This window comes from Natrix helvetica (assembly GCF_964273705.1).
Source record: "Natrix helvetica genome assembly, chromosome: 15".
In the NCBI taxonomy this organism is placed as follows: domain Eukaryota; kingdom Metazoa; phylum Chordata; class Lepidosauria; order Squamata; family Natricidae; genus Natrix; species Natrix helvetica.
Genome location: NC_138565.1, coordinates 2814274 through 2830520, shown reverse-complemented (window position 1 = coordinate 2830520; position 16247 = coordinate 2814274). Strand labels below are relative to the sequence as shown.

Below are 16247 nucleotides of genomic sequence, written 5' to 3'. Positions count from 1 at the left end.
TGTTTTAGGTCAGCGGTACATTAAAAACCTACAGAGATTCTCCATTACCAGGGTCATGGTTATCCCAAAGTTTTCTTTTCCAAAAGGCTAACTGGGCTTTTGAAGAAGCTTCTTCAGTTCTTACTTATTTCTTCAGGAATAGAAGAAGCTCCTTGGATGAGGAGTGAAACCACCTCAAGGGGAAAAAAAACCAGTTAGTTGACATCCAAGCATTAAAGGCCAGAATTTTATGCCTCGGCTGCATGACTTGGAAATGTGCGAGTTGAAGTCCGACCATCAGCCTAGAGGATGTCCGTCCATTCTTTCGACAATCCTCAGCCGTGGCTAGGCTGGTCCAGGGGAATTCTGGGAATTTATGTCACGTCCCCGGAAGATCCGTGGACTCAACCAGCAGGATAGCCTCCAGTTTTAGCCCTCCAAGTCGTTTTGCAATTTGACACTTCCTGCTGACGAGAACTCTTTTGTCGTCCTCTTTAAAAGGTATTAGCGCAACGTCCGAAGACATCCCCAACAAGATAGAGGATCTACGGTCCGAGTGCAGCTCCGACTTTGGTGGGAAAGATTCGGTCACCAGCCCTGACATGGATGAAACGGTGCACGGTAAGAGAATAGCGGAATAGCAACGCAGCTGGAAGGGACCTCGGAGGTCTTCTAGTCCAACCCCCCCCCCCCCCCCCGCTCAGAGCAGGAAACCCTATGCCATTTCAAAGAAGTGGATGGAAACTAATCAAGGAGAGAACCAACCTGGAAACGAGATGAAATTTCCTGACAGAATAATTAATCGGTGGAATGGAAGTTGCCTCCAGAAGTTGTGGGTGCTTCATCTCCTCCTCCTCCTCCTCCTCTTTTCCTTTTCCTTCTCTTTTTTTCCTTCTTCTCTTCTTCTTCCCTCCTCCTCCTCCTTCCTTCTCCTTCTCCTTCTCCTCCTCCTACTCTTCTTCCTTCTCTTCCTCCTTCTCCTCTTCCTCCTCCTCCTTCCCTCATCCCTCTTCTTCTTCTTCCTCTCCCTTCCCCTTCCTCTTCTCCCTCTCTTCCTCCACAATAAAGCCATGACTTTTTTCTTCTGCCTGGACCTCCTTTGCCTTCAATTTTCCCCTGGAGGATAAAGTGAAGGATGCTGTATTTTTCTGGGTGTCGCACCAGTTGTCCAAGATGTGGGTTTGATGATTTCCCCTGGCTTTCCCATCACTGGGTCACTGGTCTGAAACGGTACAGGGTCTCCTTCCTCAGCAGGGGGTTGGACTAGAAGACCTCCGAGGTCCCTTCCCACATCTGTTATTCTGTGAAACTGTGCTCCATGCATTTGGCGGCTGGGCCGTCTCTCAGCCCTGGAAGAATTTTGCCAAACGATTTCTCCCAATGTGTTCCGATCTTCTCGTTTCAGGCGCCAGCCACTTGACCTCTCCTCCTTGCCCAGCGGATTCGCTCCTCGCGATGTTCGACCCCTTGGTTGCTCACGAAGGTAATTCTCTCCCAAGGGGTGAAGCCCTCGCGAGCGGCTCCTTTGCCCCTTCCCCCAAGCTCTATTTGCGACCTTCCTCCACCCCGTGGCCTTTTCCCCCCTGCAGTGGTCAGGCCCAAGGTCCACTACGCCCGGCCGTCTCACCCGCCACCAGACCCCCCCATCTTGGAAGGGAGCCTGGGGGGCAGCGACGCCAGGCTGCCCAACTTCACCTCCCACATGGCCATGCTCTTCGACTCGGAGGCCTTCAAGCAGCGCTACTCCTACCCGGAAAGACTCGTGCGCAGCAGGAGCTCCGATATCGTCTCATCCGCCCGGAGGCCCATGAGCGATCCCGGCTGGAACAGGCGAGCGGGGAACGAGGAGCGGGAGCTTTCGGGGCAACCCGGGATCAACATCGGAGGGATGGTGACGATCGCCGGACAGCAGTCTTCATTTTCATCTCCGAGCAAAGATTCCTGCAGGGGAGAGGTAGGGGGTCTGCCTGTTCTGACCTAGGCTTCCCCAGCAGCACAAAGCCGAGTCCTCGTCCCGATAAACCCCTTTTATTGAGTTGACAGTGAATTCCTCTCCAGCAGTGTCTTTCCTCTCCCACTGTCTTTCAAGATAGTTCACCATTACCGATCTTTATCAGGCTTAGAGAGTGGCCAGACCGATATCTTTCAGACGCCGCAATACTTGGCCAGAATGCAGGAATGAACTAATTGTCTCCTGCAAACTCCACTCCCCTTTCTCCCCTCTTTTATTCCCTCAGGGAGGGGCCAGAGGAGAAAAACCTCTTTTATTAATTGAATTCTTCTCATTCCCGTCCAGCAAAGGCTTTCGAGGGAGGATTAACAGTCACAGACCTTCCTTCCTTCCTTCCTTCCTTCCTTCCTTCCTTCCTTCCTTCCTTCCTTCCTCCCTCCCTCCCTCCCTCCCTTCTTTCTTTCCCTCCCTCTCTGCTTGCTTGCCATCTTTCTGACTTGTATGCAACCATGTCTGAATCTCTTGGCCATGTACTATTTAGTCCCTTCCTGTTTTCACAACCGTCCAGGGGAAAGTAGATCTTCCTACCTGTTGTAACCCAGCTCAGCCTCATTTCTCCCCCGCGTAGATTGAAGACCGGAAGGACAGCGATGACGAAAAATCAGACCGAAACAAACCCTGGTGGAGGAAGCGTTTCGTTTCAGCCATGCCGAAAGGTGAGGCCATACTTCCGTTGTTACGACTTTTATTTTTTAAATCTTCCGTTTTTCAACAAAGGGAAACATTCAACTTGCTTGCTTCAGAATTGCTAGCTGTACCAACAGATAGAAGCAACTCCGAGTCTCGCCGATAAAGTCCGTCCTCCTGTAAAAGCAGTGAAAGTTAGACCACTCTGCGACATTTTTTGAAAATGTTTTGTTTGTTTTATTTATATAATATCCAATTTTCATCAAACAGTGTTCTGGGTACAATTATGCTATTGTATTATATAACATTAATATTTAACATTTGACATTTTCTTCTTCAACTACTCCCCTCTTTACCATCTCCTCCAATCGTATCTCCTCCTTTCTAACTCCTATTATTTTAGCCATTGATAGGATATGTCCCATATCAAAAGTATTCTGGGACATTTTAATTTTTGGTAAATGGGGACATTCGTTCCTGATTATAATGTAGGTTCAGAATGGCCTTCCTGATTGGGTGGGGAACTTCCAGGCCGTTTAGAAATAGTTTAGAGGGAATTAAGAAGATCTGCGTCTGGGAGAATTCATCACAGGGCAGCCCAGTGACTGAAACTTTGGCGGACATAAAACGGGAGTATCTAGGAAGGTGGAACCCCATTTAACACAGGAAAGTGGTGATGTGGTCAGATTTCTTAGCTTAGAAATCTTCTCCCCAAATGGTTTTTCCCCACAAAGGAATCAGATGTTTAATATAAAAAGATTAAAATTCATTTTTAGGATGCCTTTCTTTCTTTCTTTCTTTCTTTCTTTCTTTCTTTCTTTCTTTCTTTCTTTCTCTTTCTTTCTTTCTTTCTTTCTTTCTTTCTTTCTTTCCTTCCTTTCTTCCCTCCCTGCCTCCCTCTGTTTCCTTCCTTCTCTATAGCTCCCTCCTTCCTTCCTTCCCCCCTCCCTCATTCCCATCTCCCTTCTTCTTTCCCTTCTTCCCTCATTTCCAACTCCTTTCCCTTCCCTCCCTTCTCTCATCTTCCTTCTCTCTCATTTTCCTTCCTTCCTCTTTCTTTCTTTTTTCTTTTTCCTTCCTGCCTTCCTTTCTTCTTTCCTTATTTTTTCTGTCTTCCTTCTTCCTCCATCCCTCCTTCCATTTCCTTCCTTCTCTGTGGCGCCCTCCTCCTCCTTTCCTTCCCTCCTCCTTCATTCCCATCTCTCTTCCCTTCATTCCCTTCTCCTTTTTCCCCCTTCCTTCCCCTTCCCTCCCTTCTCTCTCATCTTTCTTCTCTCTCCTTCCCCTCCCTCTCATTCTTTCTCTTTCTTTCTTTTTCCTTCCTTTCTCTTTCTTTCTTTCCATGCAAAAAAAGGGATCTGGTACCCATTAAAATATATTACCTGCTTACTTCCCAGCTCAAATTCCGTTTAGAAAAAAAGAAAAACAAGACAAGGAGAAGGATGACTTCGTGCCCGACCGATTTCCCTCTCTTCAAGGTCTGTAGGTGCTGCAGTTCTTGCTAACCTTCCTATCATTTTGCAAACAGCCCTTGAATTACGAGCCTACCCATTACGGGTTCCTGAAGTTCACGAATATTCTGACACTCTCTGCTTCTCCTTCTCTTACATTTCTCATATATATATTTTTTTTGGGGGGGGACATAATTCAGTGTCGTGTTTCGATCTCCAGCCATCCTCTTTGTTTCCCCCCCACGTTGGGTTTAGCTGTTTATTAATTTGGAGAGCCAAAGGAAGGAGACTTGATCCAGGGTCATTCAGGCCTTGGAACGATTCCAGGTGACCGAAACATTTGACTTGTTTGGTTTGATCCGTCAGACGACTCCGGCCCTCGGCTCAGCACTCAAGCCCAGGCGGCTGAAGATATTCTGGACAAGTACAGGAACGCCATCAAGCGTGCCAGCCCTTGCGAGGCGGCCGCCGTGAATTATGACAGCACTGGTGAGTGTCGCCGTTCGCCCCTTCCCTTCGGCAGGCGGGCGGGAGAAAGAGGGCTGCCAGACACGCTCACCCTATCAAATCCCCCCCCTTTTTTTCCCCCCAGAAGCCATTGGGGACAACGAGAGCCTTCACGATGCCTTGCAGAATATTTCGGCCGATGATATGCCAGATTCAGCCAGCCAGACAGCTCAACCTCAGGACTCCACTTTCTCCTACAGGTGCCTCCGCGGGGCTCAAGCACCAGCCTGGGGAGATTGCATGGAGGGGGGTTGGGGGAGAAGATGCCCTCAGCTTTCTTTTTAGTGGGCAGGGGGCCGCAATTAGGGCCCCTGGCAGAGGAGCAGGTCTGATTCTTCTTCTTGCGTTAGATTCATTGGTCGTTTCCTTCCTTGGCTGGTCTTAAGGACCTTGGGATGAATGAAAGCGAATAAAGGGGGAGTTTTGTGTGTCTGTGTGTGTGTGTGCACACAGGGAAATCTGGAAGGAAGGGAGAGATGGAAGGGAAGTAGGAAGGAAAGCAGGGAGGGCGGGAGAGGTGGAAGGGTAGGAAAGAGGGAGAGAGATGGAGGAGAAAAAAGGAAGGAATGGAAGGACGGAAAAAGGGAGGTGAAAGAGAAGTAGGAAAGAAGGAAGGAAATGAGGGGAAGAGGGAGGGAGAGATGGAGGGGAAAAAAGGAAGGGAGGGAAGGAGGGAGAAGTGGAAAGGAAGGAAAGAGGGAGGGAGAAAGATGGAGGGGGAAATGGAAGGAGGGAGAGGTGGAATGGAAGTAGTAAGTAATGAAGGAAGGAAACAAGGAAAGGGGAAGAGAAGGAGAGAGGGAGAGGGAGAAGAGAAGGGAAGGAGGGAGGGAGAGATGGAGGGGAAAAAAGGAAGGAAGGAAAGGAGCTAAGGAGGGAGAGGTGGAAGGGAAGTAGTAAGTAAGTAATTAAGGGAAGGAAGGAAGGAGAAAGAGAAGGTGGGAAGGCAAAGAAGGTGGGAAGGAGGGAAGGAAATACTAATTACTCGCCAAAGCTTTTCTTCACTGCTATTGCCTTGCCGAAGAACACTTTCGCAGCCCTCCTCCTCCTCCTCCTCCTCCTCCTCCTCCTCCTCCTCCTCCTCCTCCTCTCCCTGCCCTCTATTCACGCCCATCTTTTGCTCCTGACAGGGACGCCAAGAAGAAGCTGCGCCTGGCCCTCTGCTCCGCTGACTCCGTCGCTTTCCCCGTTTTGCCCCACTCCACGCGGAACGGCCTCCCCGATCACACGGACCCCGAAGGTGAGGCCCTGGCCCCCTCCCCCAAAGGAGGCTAACTCCCTGCCCACCCCTCACCCGCTCCATTTGGGGGGGCGGCAATCCCAAAGAAACCCCCTGGGTGTTTAATGCGTCATTTTTCCCCAATTCATTCTTCTCCTCTCCTCTGTTATTTTCTCTCCCCCTTTCCCTTTCTCTCTCTTCCCCTCTCCTCCCTTTGCTCCTTTTCTTTCTTTCTCTTCTCTCCCTTTCTCTTCTCTCCTCCTTTTGCTCCTTTTTTCTTTCTCATCTTCTCTCCCCTTTTCCCTTTCTTTCTTCTCCTCTCCTCCCCTTGCTCCTTTTTTCTTTCTCCTCCCCCCCTCTCTCCCTTTCTCTCTCTTCTCTCCTCCCTTTGCTCCTTTTTTCTTTCTCATCTTCTCTCCCCTTTTCCCTTTCTTTCTTCTCCTCTCCTCCCCTTGCTCCTTTTTTCTTTCTCCTCCCCCCCTCTCTCCCTTTCTCTCTCTTCTCTCCTCCCTTTGCTCCTTTTTTCTTTCTCCTCTCCTCTCCCCTTTCCCTTTCTCTCTTCTCCTCTCCTCTCCTCCCCTTGCTCCTTTTTTCTTTCTCCTCCTCCCCTCTCTCCCTTTCTCTCTCTTCTCTCCTCCCTTTGCTCCTTTTTTCTTTCTCCTCTCCTCTCCCCTTTTCCCTTTCTTTCTTCTCCTCTCCTCCCCTTGCTCCTTTTTTCTTTCTCCTCCCCCCCTCTCTCCCTTTCTCTCTCTTCTCTCCTCCCCTTGCTCCTTTTTTCTTTCTCCTCTCCTCTCCCCTTTCTCTCCTCTCCTCTCCTCTCCTCTCCTTGCTTCCTTTTTTCTTTCTTCTCCTTTCTCTCTCTCTCTCTCTTCTCCTCTCCTCATCTTGTTCCTTTTCTCCTTTCTCCTCTCCTCTCTCTTCCCTCCTCCTCCTCCCTCCCTTCTTTCTTTCAGACAACGAAATCGTCTGCTTCCTCAAAGTCCAGCTGGCCGAAGCCATCAACCTCCAGGACAAGAATCTGATGGCCCAACTCCAAGAGACCATGCGCTGTGTTGGGCGATTTGACAACCAGACGTGCCGGAAATTGCTGGCCTCGATCGCTGGGGATTACAGGTTCAAAATCCTTCCGTCTCCCCTTTTCAGAACAGATCTTTGGGCAGAGGCTTATGGGCAGAGGAAGAGGGGGAGAGTGGCATCGTGCGTTGTCTCTTCTGCTCAAAACGATCCAGCTTGCTAAAGTCAAGCCTGCCATCTTGGTCTGTTGCAGGAAACGGGCCCCTTACTTCACCTACCTGACCCGTTGTCGCCAAGGCCTCCAGACCACCCAGGCCCACCTGGAACGGCTGCTGCAGAGAGTCCTGAGGGACAAGGAAGTGGCCAACCGCTACTTCACCACCGTGTGCGTCCGATTGCTCCTGGAGAGCAAAGAATCCAAGATCCGAGCATTCATTCAGGGTGAGGAGTTACAATGCAATACAATGCAATGGCAGAGTTGGAAGGGGCCTTGGAGGCCTTCTAGTCCAACCCCCTGCCTAGGCAGGAAACCCTATACCGTTTCAGACAAATGGCTATCCAGCATCTTCTTAAAGACTTCCAGTGTTGGGGCATTCACAACTTCTGGAGGCAACTTCTGTTCCACTGATTAATTGTTCTAACTGTCAGGAAATTTCACCTCAGTTCTAGATTGCTTCTCTCCTTGATTAGTTTCCACCCATTGCTTCTTGTTCTGCTCTCAGGTGCCTTGGAGAATAGCTTGACTCCCTCTTCTTTGTGGCAACCCCTGAGATATCGGAAGACTGCTATCATGTCTCCCCTGGTCCTTCTTTCCATTAAACTAGACATACCCAGTTCTAGCAAATATACAGTATATCAAGTACACCCCCTCACATTTTGTCAATATTTAACGATATCTTTTCATGTACTGAAGAAATGACACTCAGCTGCAATGTAAAGTAGTGACTAGACAACTGGTATAACTGTGTAAATGTGCTGTCCCCTCAAAATAACGCAACACACAGCCAGATAGACTTCTGTGATCTACTGGCTGTTGCTAGCGCTGACCCTGGCTGTTCCTTGCCCAAAGATTTCCAGAAGCTGACGGCGGCGGATGACAAAACGGCCCAGGTGGAAGACTTCCTGCAGTTCCTCTACGGGGCGATGGCCCAGGACGTCATCTGGCAGAACGCCAGCGAGGAGCAGCTGCAGGACGCCCAGCTGGTGATCGAACGCAGCGTCATGAACCGCATCTTCAAGCTCGCCTTCTACCCCAACCAGGACGGGGACATCCTGCGGGATCAGTGAGTCTGCTCGCCGGCTTCTCCTCCTTGGAGTCTCCAGCCCACACGGAGGTGGGGAGGGGCTCTTTTCGGGGGAGACTCTATGTGGTCTCACCCTACGCGCCTGAGTTTCAACCGAGGAGGATATCTGCAGCTCGGGGTTGAAATGAAGGGCGCTCTCCGTGCTTGGTGGTTTCCTTGTAGACATTTCTAGCCCTGAAGATGTTACCTAGTTGGGTAGTGAAATCGTCATCCTCTTCATTTAATGACCCCATAAATCACTTGCAGGGTGGAATTTGGTTTATTGGCTGGATGCTCTTCCTGTCGCCAGGGGGGAGTTTTGTTCAGCAGATCCATTCTCCTCGTGGTTCCCAGAGAGAGGAAATATCACCCTCTACCTAGGATCGAACTCACGGCCTCCTGATTGGGAGGCGAGAGCTCCACCCCTAAGCCGCTGCACCCACTCCTATCTCAGCTGGCTTCCGACAAGCAAAATGAAATCAGGGAAGCCGGGTTTCGCTTAACGACCTTATCATTCACCGAACTGCAGTGATTTGCTTCACATTCACAGCAAGGGGAGGGAAAGGTCGTAAAATCGGGCGTGGCTCCCTTAGCAACCGCCTTGCTTAGGAGTGGAAATTCTAAGTGATGGTCGTAAGACGAGGCTCGCCTGCGTTGTCCAGGAGAGTTGGGGAGAGACGTAACAAAGAGAATACAAAGTGACATTCCTCCTCCTCCTCCTCCTCCTCTCGTTTATTGCCAGGCTTCTTCATGACCACATCCAGAGATTGTCCAAAGTGGTGACCGCCAACCATAAAGCCCTCCAGATCCCAGAGGTAATCCCTCATGTCAAAAAGATCCCTTCCTTCCGGTTGCAGAATCCATTATGCTACAAGGGGAAGTGTGTTTGTGCGATGAAAACCTGTGCAAAAATGAGCCAGCCAGTTGGGAAGAGGGGAAGACTGGCAGGTTGTAACACAATAGTTAGTGACCGTTTGGTGACTTACGACTGGTGTTTCGGCATTATGACCTTTCCCAATTCGGGAGCTTGGCAGCTGACTCCTACTTACGATGGTCCCAAGGGGTCACGCGGTCCCCTTTTGCGACCTTCTGACCCGCAAAGTAAATAGAAGAAGCCCGATTCGAAGAAGCCCGATTCGCTGATTGCTAACTTAAACAACTGCAGCGATCCACTTAAAACAGCGGTGGCCAGAATGGGCATAAAATGGGGCATGAAACTCACGGAACAACTATCTCTTTAGCAGTTATAAATTTCCAGCTCCCTTGGGGTCATAGGTTGAGGACAGTCTATAGTTGGGGGAAGACATGACTACAGAGGTATCCACCTGTGGCTTGATGTTTTGGTTGTGGCCCGCCAGCAGAGCTGGCAGCAGATTCGGACAGTGAGGATGTTGGGGAGGAACCTGGGCCAGTCCTGGAGTCTGGGGAAGGCTCGGACTAGGGATCTCTGTCAGGGGCAGAGAGGGGGCCAGAGCCGTCTGACAGTTATCAGCTGCCTTTGGAGTCAGACATCAGTGAGGCAGAAGAACAGCTGGAGCCTGTTCCCAGTGTGCGCATGCGCAGAGTTGCCAGATGAAGGGAAGAGCTAAAGAACAGGGGTCGACTTGGGAGTAAGGCCACAGGTGGAGGATGAATGGCCCCTCCCAGAGGAAATAAAAGAGGAGTAAAATGGGAGTGGAGTTTGCAGGAGACCATTAGTTCGCTTAATTGGTTCGTGACTCTCCGAGGCTCCTTGCCAAGTTTTGCAGAGATTGGCCTGGCAGCTCTCCAAGCCAGATAAGGTCTGTGACCGTAAATCCTCCCTCGAAAGACTTTGCTGGATGTGAATGAGCAGAATTCACAACAAATTAATAAAAGGAGTTTTCCTCCTCTGGCCTCTCCCAGAGGAAATAAAAGAGGGGAGAAAGGGGAGTGGAGCTTGCAGGAGACCATTAGTTCATTCCTGCATTCTGGCCAAGTATTGCAATGGAGTCTGAAAGATATCAGCCTGGCCACTCTCCAAGCCCGATCAAGGTCGGTAATGGTGAACTACCTTGAAAGATGGTGGGAGAGGAAAGACTTTGCTGGAGAGAAATTCACTGTCAATTCAATAACGGGGGTTTCTCGGGACGGGAATTCAGCTTCGTGCTGCTGGGTCAGAATAATTTTCTACCTTGAGACAACCTGGGTGTCCTTCAGACCTGGGGACTCCAAATCCCAGCATTCCCCAACGGGCGTTGCAGAGAATGCCGGGCGTTGGAAGTCCCTCCATCTGGAACCTTCTCCACCCGCTTGGACGAGGTCCCTCAAGAGCCAAACGCCTCCTTCCCCTCCCAGGTCTACCTGCGGGAAGCCCCCTGGCCATCGGCCCAGGCCGAGATCTGCACCATCAGTGCCTACAAGACTCCCCGAGACAAGCTCCAGTGCGTCTTGCGGATGTGTTCGACCATCATGAACCTTTTGAGTTTGGCCAACGAAGACTCGGTGCCCGGAGCGGACGATTTCGTCCCCGTGCTCGTTTTTGTCCTCATCAAGGTAAGGAGAAGGTACCATAAGGAGGTTCCTCCTCCACAGGTAACTTCCAAGGTGTAGTCCCTAGAGGTTGTCTTTTTTTTTTTGGGGGGGGGGGGGGGGCTTGGTTTTTTTTTTGAGGGGCGGGTTAGTGGGAGGAAGGACTGAACCATCTCTCAAACCAGCAGCGCAAGGTTCAAACTGGGTTGGTTTAATGGATGTTTGTGTTGGTAGAGAAGGGACCGTTTCTCTTCGCCTGGGAAGGTTTTGCAAAGGGGGACTTTATTTTGTTGTCCTGTGTCGCATTTAATTAGACAAAGCTTTTGTGTCAGATCAGCCTTCCTTCGTCCCATCCTCCATCCCTGGTCTACTTCACTCTCCGAATCTTTTTCTATTCATCTTTTCTTTTTTATTCCTCCCTCCCTCCCTCGCTGCTGGAATCTTTCTCTTCCATATTTGTCTCTCGTAACCTTTCTTTCCTTTCTCTCTCGGTCTCTCTCATTTTCCTTCCTTCCTTCCTTCCTTCCTTCCTTCCTTCCTTCCTTCCTTCCTCACTTTATAACTAGGTTCCTCCCTTCCTCCTTCCCTTGCTGCTGGAATCTTTCTCATTCTCTTCCATATTTTTCTCTCGTAACCCTTCTTTCCTTTCTCTGTCTGTCTCCTTCCCTCTTTCTCACTTATGAATTCCTTCCTTCCTTCCTTCCTCACATAGATTCCTTCCTTCCTTCTTTCCTTCCTTCCTTCCTACTTGCCTCACATAACTAGATCCCTCCCTCCCTCCCTTCTTTCCTTCCTTACATAACTAGATTCCTTCCTTCCTTTTCTCCCTCCTTCCCTCCCTCCCTCCCTCCTCTGTACATTAACAAGAAATCATGATCCCACCCCCAACATCCTGCTCTGTCCCCCCCCCCGAAAAGTTGCAAGAGAAAAAGGGCAGAACCCCCCCCTCGCCCCCTTTCTGCTTTGAGTGTTGTCCACTCCCCAATGGAGTCACAGCGGCGGGTTGTTGGTTGTCGTCCTCCCCCCTTCCTCCCTCCCTCCCCTTCCCGACCATGGAGATACCTTCCGCTGGAACTTTGACCTCCTCCCACCGTTCCCTGAAAAGCCAGTGGCCTTCCAGGGACGGAAGCAAGCCCTTTTAATTGATTAATCCATGGGACTCTCTCCTGATTTCCTGCCCAGGCCAACCCTCCCTGCCTCCTCTCCACCGTCCAGTACATTAGCAGCTTCTACGCCAACTCTTTAACCGGGGAGGAATCGTACTGGTGGATGCAGTTCACCGCCGCCGTGGAGTTCATCAAGACCATCGATGAACGCAAGTGAGCCACGCCCGGCCGTTTGCTTGGGGGGTGGGGACACCCCGAGGCCACGTAGAAGCTTCTCACGAATGTTATTTCTCTCCTGGTCGCCACCGGAGAGATGCCAGCATTGGAAAGGGAAGCCTCTCGCCTTCCCTCTGTGTAAATACGGTATTAATCCAACTAATAGGGATGCTTCGGAAAACGTCTGGGATGCGTTTCTCATTCTTATTATTTTTGTATCCAAAAGAAAAGGCTTTCCCCCCCCCCCCCCCCCTTCCTGCTTTTTCGTTTAGGAACTAAGCACTAGATTCCAAAAGGGGACCATATTTTATAAGGAATCTTGGAATCTCCCCGAGGTCTCTCTCTCCCTCTCTCTCTTCTTTTTTTTTTTCTGTGGTCACTGGGAATCTCTCAACGGAGAGAGATAAGTTTTCCTCGGATGATTTCTCTTTCTTTGCTCCAGTAATAAGAATAGTGATAAAGCCGCAGTATTTTATTTTATTTTTTAAATTTTTGTAATCTGGGCTGAGAGAGAGCGAAGAAGACGGAGGTTTCTTAGCCATCTTTTGCTTCGCGTGCATCTTCGGGCGGGGCGGGTTTGGCGGTGAGAAGAAGAGCCCCCTCCCCTCCGAAGCCGAAGGAAGCAAAACAACAACAACAACAAACGCCAAAAAGGGAAACGTTTCAATCATGATCAAATCGCACGAATGGAAAACTCTTTTGCCGTCGGTGGTTGTGCGGAGGGCGGATCTCGGGCGACCCACGGACTCGAATCGGACACCTTTCTCCAGATCAATGCTTACGACTGCCTACTCAATTTAAAGCTGATTTTGTTTTCCTCCCTTCCCCCTTTTGGAGGGAGAGGGGAGATCAAAGCCCAAGTATTTATTTTTGAAATGTGAAAATTTACTAACACTGGAAGTCACCCAAAGTGAGGTGTGTTTTTTTTGGGGGGGGGGGTTGTTTTCTTTTCTCAGTTCTCAGCGGTCTAGCTTATTATTTTTTGGGGGGTATTTTTTTTTTCGTTTCGTTTTTCCAAACGGAACTCGACAGAGCCTTTTAGTATTTGTCTGTTGCACAAGGCAGGAAGTTAGAAACAAAAGGGATTGCGGCAAAGAAGTGGTAATATATATATATATTTATATATACATATATCTATATATATCTATATATATATCTATATACAAAAGAAAAAGTCTCGATAACCTTTGCTTTTTCCTTCTGGGAGACTGTGTATACTGTACAAATCCCAAACGAACTTTTTTCCCCTCCCCGACGAAAACCAGAAACTGTAATATATATTTTGATTATTCCTATTAAAAAAAAAACACCATACAGGCGTTTGGGGGAAGTCTTTAATGATCTGGTGCTTCGTGTCTGTTTCGTTTTGAGTCTCTCAAGACTTTAACTTAAAGGTAAAGGTTCCCTTTGCACATCTGTGCTAGTCGTTCCCGACTCTAGGGGGCGGTGCTCATCTCCCTTTCAATGCCGAAGAGCCAGCGCTGTCCGAAGACGTCTCCGTGGTCATGTGGCCGGCATGACTCAACGCCGAAGGCGCACGGAACGCTGTTCCCTTCCCACCAAAGGTGGCTCCTATTTTCCTACTTGCATTTTTGACCTGCTTTCGAACTGCTAGGTTGGCAGAAGCTGGGACGAGTCACGGGAGCTCACTCCGTTACGCGGCGCTGGGGATTTGAACCGCTGAACCGCCGAAGGTGATTCCTATTTTTTCTATTTCCTTTTTTCACGTGCTTTCGAACTGCTAAATTGGCAGAATCTGGGACAAGTAATAGGAGCTCACTCCGTTACGCGGCGCTAGGGATTCGAACCGCCGAACTGCCAACCTCTCTGATCGACAAGCTCAGTGTCTTAACCACTGAGCCACCGCGTCCCTGACTTTTAACTTACAACAATTCAATTAGAGACCATTTGAAGTTAACGGAAAAAACTGAGCTATCGTTGCAAAATCCCAATGGTCAAGGCACTCGATATTCGGACTTTTGGCCACTGACTCGTATTTATGATGGTGGCAGTGTCCCAGGGTGACACGATCCCCTTTTGCCACTTTCTGACAAGCAGAGTCAGTGGGGAAGGTGGATTCACTTAGCAAACCGTATTGCTAGCTTAACAATGAGCAGTGACTCACTTAACAACGGTCTCGCTTAGCATCAGCTATTTTGTGCTTGATTGGCAGGAGCCGGCTACATTGGCCAAGGCAATGCAATGGGAAGGGCAAGGGTGACATCATCGTCACCAGGAATCCTGGTTAAATGTCTGCTTAACCCTTGAAATCAGTTTAATCCTTGGCTATCAAATCCTCTGGGTTAGGTTGGCGGGTTTAGATCACCACCTAGTGGCCATATCCTCTTACTACGTCTCGGTTCGTTTCTGCTCTTTTTTCTTATAACTTTGTATTATATTTTATAAAGGGAAAAAAAAACCCAAACAAAACTAAGAGTCAAGAGAGAAAATAGAAGATGGAATAGAGAAGGAAAATCGCCGACAAATGCAATAAAATAAAAATACAGAGAGAAACAAAGGTTCACGCTCGCTCGCTCTCACACAAACACACAAAATAATCAAATTTCTTTTACAGCAAATACATATAAAACTTATGCTCAGCTCTTGCTCTACAGTGACAAACAAAATTCCATTTTAAAAAGATCTATAAATAACACCAATTCATGGTTTCATTTTTTTTCCTTTTTCCCCATAAAAAGTTCCAAGATTCTACATTTGCCACGGTTTATTCTATGATTTTTTTTAATATCTAAAAGGAACCCCTATTAGAAGAAGTACAATGCAATCTGTTTTTTTTTTAAATTTTATCGACTTGATTCAATTTATAACTTTATTATACGTCAGTAAGGACATTTTGCCCTGAAACGATCCTCGCCTGGCCTCCATTTTCCCACCTGAATGTCAGAACAGCCGGGAATGAAATGGAAACGTAAGGCAAGAAATAGAAAATAGAAAAAGTACAATAGAAAAAAACAACGAACAATTTTCCTCTTCATTTAAAAGTTCCTTCTCTGCAAGGCTAAGCACTTTTCTTCTTGGAAAAATTCAAAGGAAATTTCGAGAAAAGTACTCCATCCATGAATGGATGGATGGATGGAAGTAGAAAGAGGGAGGAGGGAAGGGAAATGAAGGGGAGGAAGGAAAGGAGGGAAGGAAGGAAGGAAGGAAGAGAGGAGGGTAGGAAAGGGAGAGAAAGAAAGGCAAAAAGGAAGGAAAGAAGGCGAAGGGAAGGAAGACAGAAGGGGAAGGAAAGATATGAAGAACAGTTGCAGGAACTGGACATGTCTAGTTTAATAGAAAAGAAGGACTAGGGGAGACAGGATAGCAGTCTTCCAATATCTCAGGGGTTGCCCCAAAGAAGTGGGAGTCAAGCTATTCCCCCAAGCACTTGAAGGCAAAACAAGAAGCAACGGATGGAAACTAATCAAGGAGAGAAGCAACTTCCTGACAGTTAAAACAATCGGTGGAACAACCTGCCTCCAGAAGTTGTGAATGCCCCAACACTGGAAGATTTTAAGATGACGTTGGGTATCCATTTGTCTGTAGTGGTGTAGGGTCTCCTGCCTGAGCAGGGGGTTGGACTAGAAGATCTCCAAGGTCCCTTCCAACTCTGTCATTCGAAATAGATAAAAGGGGAAGGGATTCCTTGCCACCAGGAAGGCCTTTTGTGAGAAAGTGGGAACCAGACAGAGTGTCCTTTTGCCACATCTTGGCCTGGTCTTCCTTGCCAGATGACCTTGAGGCCCCACGCCCGCATTTTTCATCCCCTTGAAGATGGCGTTGGGGGACCTTTCTATCATTAAGTGGATTTACGGCAATTTCCTTATGAGTTGTCTCCAAGGGATTGTGTTATGAGAGGCACATTAAATCTCCATTAATACCTCATTATCCCACTGATAAGATTACCATGATAATGAGGCAGAAATCCTAATTGTCTCACTTCTTATTGTGTCTTTCATTAAATCATATACCTGGAAGGGTGAATTTGGGGAGGGGGAGATGCATCTTGCGCCAACAAGCTCAGGAAGAAAACCCAGAGAGATGTCCAGGAGTCGCTTGTCTTTTGGGGGAGGGGAGAAGCAGGGAAAAAAATATGCACTCTGGAAGACGGACCACCGAGTGTTATTGAGTTCTCTTGATTTTTGGTTCCCGTCATTTTTCATGGCTGATACTCCTTTTGTTCATTCAGAGAAGCAACTCAAGAGCCTATCAGGTTGGAGAAGTAAGGAAGGACTTAATGTATTTTATAAGTAGAACAAGAAGCAATGGATGGAAGCTTATCAAAGAGAAATCCAATCTAGAACTAAGACATGTTTCCTGATGGTGAGAACAACTAATCAATAG

At 48.5% G+C, this 16247-nt stretch overlaps 1 protein-coding gene and 1 long non-coding RNA gene across 6 annotated transcripts in view; one reads left to right on the top strand and one right to left on the bottom strand.

Moving 5' to 3' along the window:
- GAPVD1 (GTPase activating protein and VPS9 domains 1) overlaps positions 1-13215 on the top strand; it is a 29247-nt gene extending 16032 nt beyond the window's left edge. For 4 of the 5 annotated variants that reach the window (XM_081967378.1, XM_081967377.1, XM_081967376.1 and 1 more), the window contains 14 exons: positions 481-600; positions 1385-1462; positions 1569-1933; positions 2559-2646; positions 4015-4095; positions 4435-4557; positions 4661-4775; positions 5706-5815; positions 6748-6907; positions 7062-7249; positions 7878-8091; positions 8834-8906; positions 10408-10605; positions 11764-13215. In XM_081967378.1, the coding sequence (XP_081823504.1) occupies positions 481-600; positions 1385-1462; positions 1569-1933; positions 2559-2646; positions 4015-4095; positions 4435-4557; positions 4661-4775; positions 5706-5815; positions 6748-6907; positions 7062-7249; positions 7878-8091; positions 8834-8906; positions 10408-10605; positions 11764-11904 (2054 nt within the window). In that variant the 3' untranslated portion in view covers positions 11905-13215. The remainder of the gene's footprint in view (positions 1-480; positions 601-1384; positions 1463-1568; positions 1934-2558; positions 2647-4014; positions 4096-4434; positions 4558-4660; positions 4776-5705; positions 5816-6747; positions 6908-7061; positions 7250-7877; positions 8092-8833; positions 8907-10407; positions 10606-11763) is intronic. The other variant, XM_081967375.1, reaches the window with a different exon arrangement.
- LOC309399485 overlaps positions 1-16247 on the bottom strand; it is a 338217-nt gene that overhangs the window by 137514 nt on the left and 184456 nt on the right. The window lies entirely within an intron of this gene.